The sequence below is a fragment of the Salmo salar genome, unplaced genomic scaffold, assembly GCF_905237065.1.
Source record: "Salmo salar unplaced genomic scaffold, Ssal_v3.1, whole genome shotgun sequence".
NCBI lineage: Eukaryota > Metazoa > Chordata > Actinopteri > Salmoniformes > Salmonidae > Salmo > Salmo salar.
In genome coordinates, this window is record NW_025547611.1 from 143,921 (window position 1) to 147,500 (window position 3,580).

The window sequence follows — 3,580 nt, forward strand, 5'->3', positions numbered from 1 at the left end:
ATTTACCTCTACCCCCAGTATCCACTCCTTTCACATTTACCTCTACCCTCAGTATCCACTCCTTTCACATTTACCTCTACCCTCAGTATCCACTCCTTTCACATTTACCTCTACCCCCAGTATCCACTCCTTTCACATTTACCTCTACCCTCAGTATCCACTCCTTTCACATTTACCTCTACCCTCAGTATCCACTCCTTTCACATTTACCTCTACCCTCAGTATCCACTCCTTTCAATGGAGCCCTTTTCTGGAGAGCGAAACTATTCCCATCTCATTGCCCCCATTCATTTAACGCCGAGCTCCTTCTCTCTCTGACCAGCAGAAACACAAACAGTTATCACAGGACCACTTCTGGTTCCCCTCACCGATTCCACAGCACCCCAACTCTGTTTTCACCCACCATGAAACCACACATGGATCAGCCAAAAAGGCAAGGGTCGACTTTTTTTCCAAAAACTTCACTCCTACTGTCACAGACTCATCTTTATCCTGACCCTCGGTGCAACCCTCAGGCTTCGAGAACTTCCCCACAGCTACCACCTGCGATACTGCACCCTCATTCACTTCCATTTCTCCTCCTGTCTTCAGCTCACTCTGTTTACACTTCCTACCATTCTTCTTTAACACACCATCTCACTTTTCCCCCCACCATTTTTAACTGACTCAAGCTCACAGTCTTCCTCCCTCTCTCAGTCCTCCTCTGCCTCTCTTCATCCCTCTCTCTCTCTTAGACCTCCTCTGCCTCTCTTCATCCCTCTCTCTCTCTTAGACCCCCTCTGCCTCTCTTCATCCCTCTCTCTCTCTTAGACCTCCTCTGCCTCTCTTCATCCCTCTCTCTCTCTCTTAGACCTCCTCTGCCTCTCTTCATCCCTCTCTCTCTCTTAGACCTCCTCTGCCTCTCTTCATCCCTCTCTCTCTCTTAGACCTCCTCTGCCTCTCTTTTTCCCTCCATTCCTCCTCCGTATTCCAAGTATACTTTCTCCTTATGATTATACTGCACTTCTCCTGACGTCCATCTTGTTCTTGCTTTGTCCAGGGACGCCATTTTAACCCGTCTGTCACAATCTCCGTTCAATCAGCAGGAACCCATTGGGATGTAGAACACTCAACAGTCCATCCCGACTTTATAACGCAGCTGCTTCATCTTGACGTTATTCTTTATCAAAAACTACCACGACACTTTTCAATTTCAAACAAGCCCCGCTCTTCCAACCACAATCCCCGTCTCTGCAACAACAACAAAAAGCTCTCCCCCCCCAAAAAATGTCACGTCTCAATAGGGCTGCCCATGTTAATACAGCCTTTATGGCTACTAGAGACCTCTATCCTTCTCTATGGTGTCTGACTTCAGGTAGACCTACAGTAGATGTTAACGTGTGAGTTAGAAGATTTTATTTTAAAAGAAACAACTATTAATGTTAAATTTGAAAGATTCTGATATTATGTTTTATTTTGAACCAAATGATATGGACCCTGATTTAACTTTCATTGTTGATTTGTTTATCTTTCATGGAAGATTCTTTGTCCATAAAATGAAGTGGGCAGAGAACAAACCCCTTTTCACATTTATTTAAGATAGAATTGAAACATTATTTTGAAATGATCAGTAAATGTAAAAACAAAAAAGCAATACGCACCATAAAAGTATTTAACAAATTGAAATTGAATATTGATATGTAATATCCCTGTCTGTTAGGTTTTGTACTCTTGTTTGTATATAATATATATTATTATTATTTTTTTGGATTTGTATTTATATATATATATATATATATATATATATATATATATATATATATATATATATATATATTGTATTTGTTGTGTTCATAATAAAAAATAAAATAAAAAATAGATGTATACGTGTGTTTTCTGACGCTACGTGATGACGGACCCACGCAAGCGACGTGTGTGTCGTCAGCGCTCCTGTCTGCCAGCCGAGCCGTAGAACAAGATGGCGGACTCCTTAGCAACGGCTCAGGGAGAGGAGATCGAACCGGAGAAAGAAGGCAAGGAGAGACGGATGGAGGGAGATAGTGAGAACCGGGGATCGAAGGAGACCTCCGAGGTGACGGAAACGCTGGGGTTTTACGACAAGAAGAAAGTCCAAAAGGACAAGAAACGGAGTTTGTCTGGTGAGTACTGAACCAGAACCTCAGCTTGAGGAGAGGAGAGCCCAGGTACTGGTCCAGGTGAGTACTGAACCAGAACCTCAGCTTGAGGAGAGGAGAGGAGAGCCCAGGTACTGGTCCAGGTGAGTACTGAACCAGAACCTCAGCTTGAGGAGAGGAGAGGAGAGCCCAGGTACTGGTTCAGGTGAGTACTGAACCAGTACCTCAGCTTGAGGAGAGGAGAGCCCAGGTACTGGTTCAGGTGAGTACTGAACCAGAACCTCAGCTTGAGGAGAGGTGAGCCCAGGTACTGGTCCAGGTGAGTACTGAACCAGAACCTCAGCTTGAGGAGAGGAGAGGAGAGCCCAGGTACTGGTCCAGGTGAGTACTGAACCAGAACCTCAGCTTGAGGAGAGGAGAGGAGAGCCCAGGTACTGGTCCAGGTGAGTACTGAACCGGAACCTCAGCTTGAGGAGAGGAGAGGAGAGCCCAGGTACTGGTCCAGGTGAGTACTGAACCAGAACCTCAGCTTGAGGAGAGGTAGTAGTAGTAGCAGCTAGCTAACAGTAGTAGTAGTAGTAGTAGTAGTAGTAGTAGTAGTAGCAGCTAGCTAACAGTAGTAGTAGTAGTAGTAGCAGCTAGCTAACAGTAGTAGTAGTAGTAGTAGTAGTGGCAGCTAGCTAACAGTAGTGAGTAGTAGTAGTAGTAGCAGCTAGCTAACAGTAGTAGTAGTAGTAGTAGTAGTAGCAGCTAGCTAACAGTAGTAGTAGTAGTAGTAGTAGCAGCTAGCTAACAGTAGTAGTAGTAGTAGTAGTAGTAGTAGCAGCTAGCTAACAGTAGTAGTAGTAGTAGTAGTAGCAGCAGCTAGCTAACAGTAGTAGTAGTACTAGTAGTAGCAGCTAGCTAACAGTAGTAGTAGTAGCAGCAGCTAGCTAACAGTAGTAGTAGTAGTAGTAGTAGTAGTAGTAGTAGTAGCAGCTAGCTAACAGTAGTTGTAGTAGTAGTGGTAGTAGTAGTAGTAGTAGTAGTAGTAGTAGTAGCAGCTAGCTAACAGTAGTAGTAGTAGTAGTAGTAGTAGTAGCAGCTAGCTAACAGTAGTAGTAGTAGTAGTAGTAGTAGTAGCAGCTAGCTAACAGTAGTAGTAGTAGTAGTAGTAGTAGTAGCAGCTAGCTAACAGTAGTAGTAGTAGTAGTAGTAGTAGTAGTAGCAGCTAGCTAACAGTAGTAGTAGTAGTAGTAGTAGTAGCAGCTAGCTAACAGTAGTAGTAGTAGTAGTAGTAGTAGCAGCTAGCTAACAGTAGTAGTAGTAGCAGCTAGCTAACAGTAGTAGTAGTAGTAATAGCAGCTAGCTAACAGTAGTAGTAGTAGTAATAGCAGCTAGCTAACAGTTGTAGTAGTAGTAGTAGTAGTAATAGCAGCTAGCTAACAGTAGTAGTAGTAATAGCAGCTAGCTAACAGTAGTAGTAG

General features: G+C 43.6%; 1 protein-coding gene across 1 annotated transcript in view; it reads left to right on the forward strand.

The window, feature by feature from the left end:
• Positions 1-1,900: 1,900 nt before the first annotated feature.
• Positions 1,901-3,580, forward strand: part of LOC123732097 (transmembrane anterior posterior transformation protein 1 homolog) — a 57,555-nt gene continuing 55,875 nt past the window's right edge. Inside the window, exon 1 of the mRNA XM_045711439.1 lies at positions 1,901-2,138. Within this exon, the coding sequence (XP_045567395.1) occupies positions 1,958-2,138 (181 nt within the window). The 5' untranslated portion in view covers positions 1,901-1,957. The remainder of the gene's footprint in view (positions 2,139-3,580) is intronic.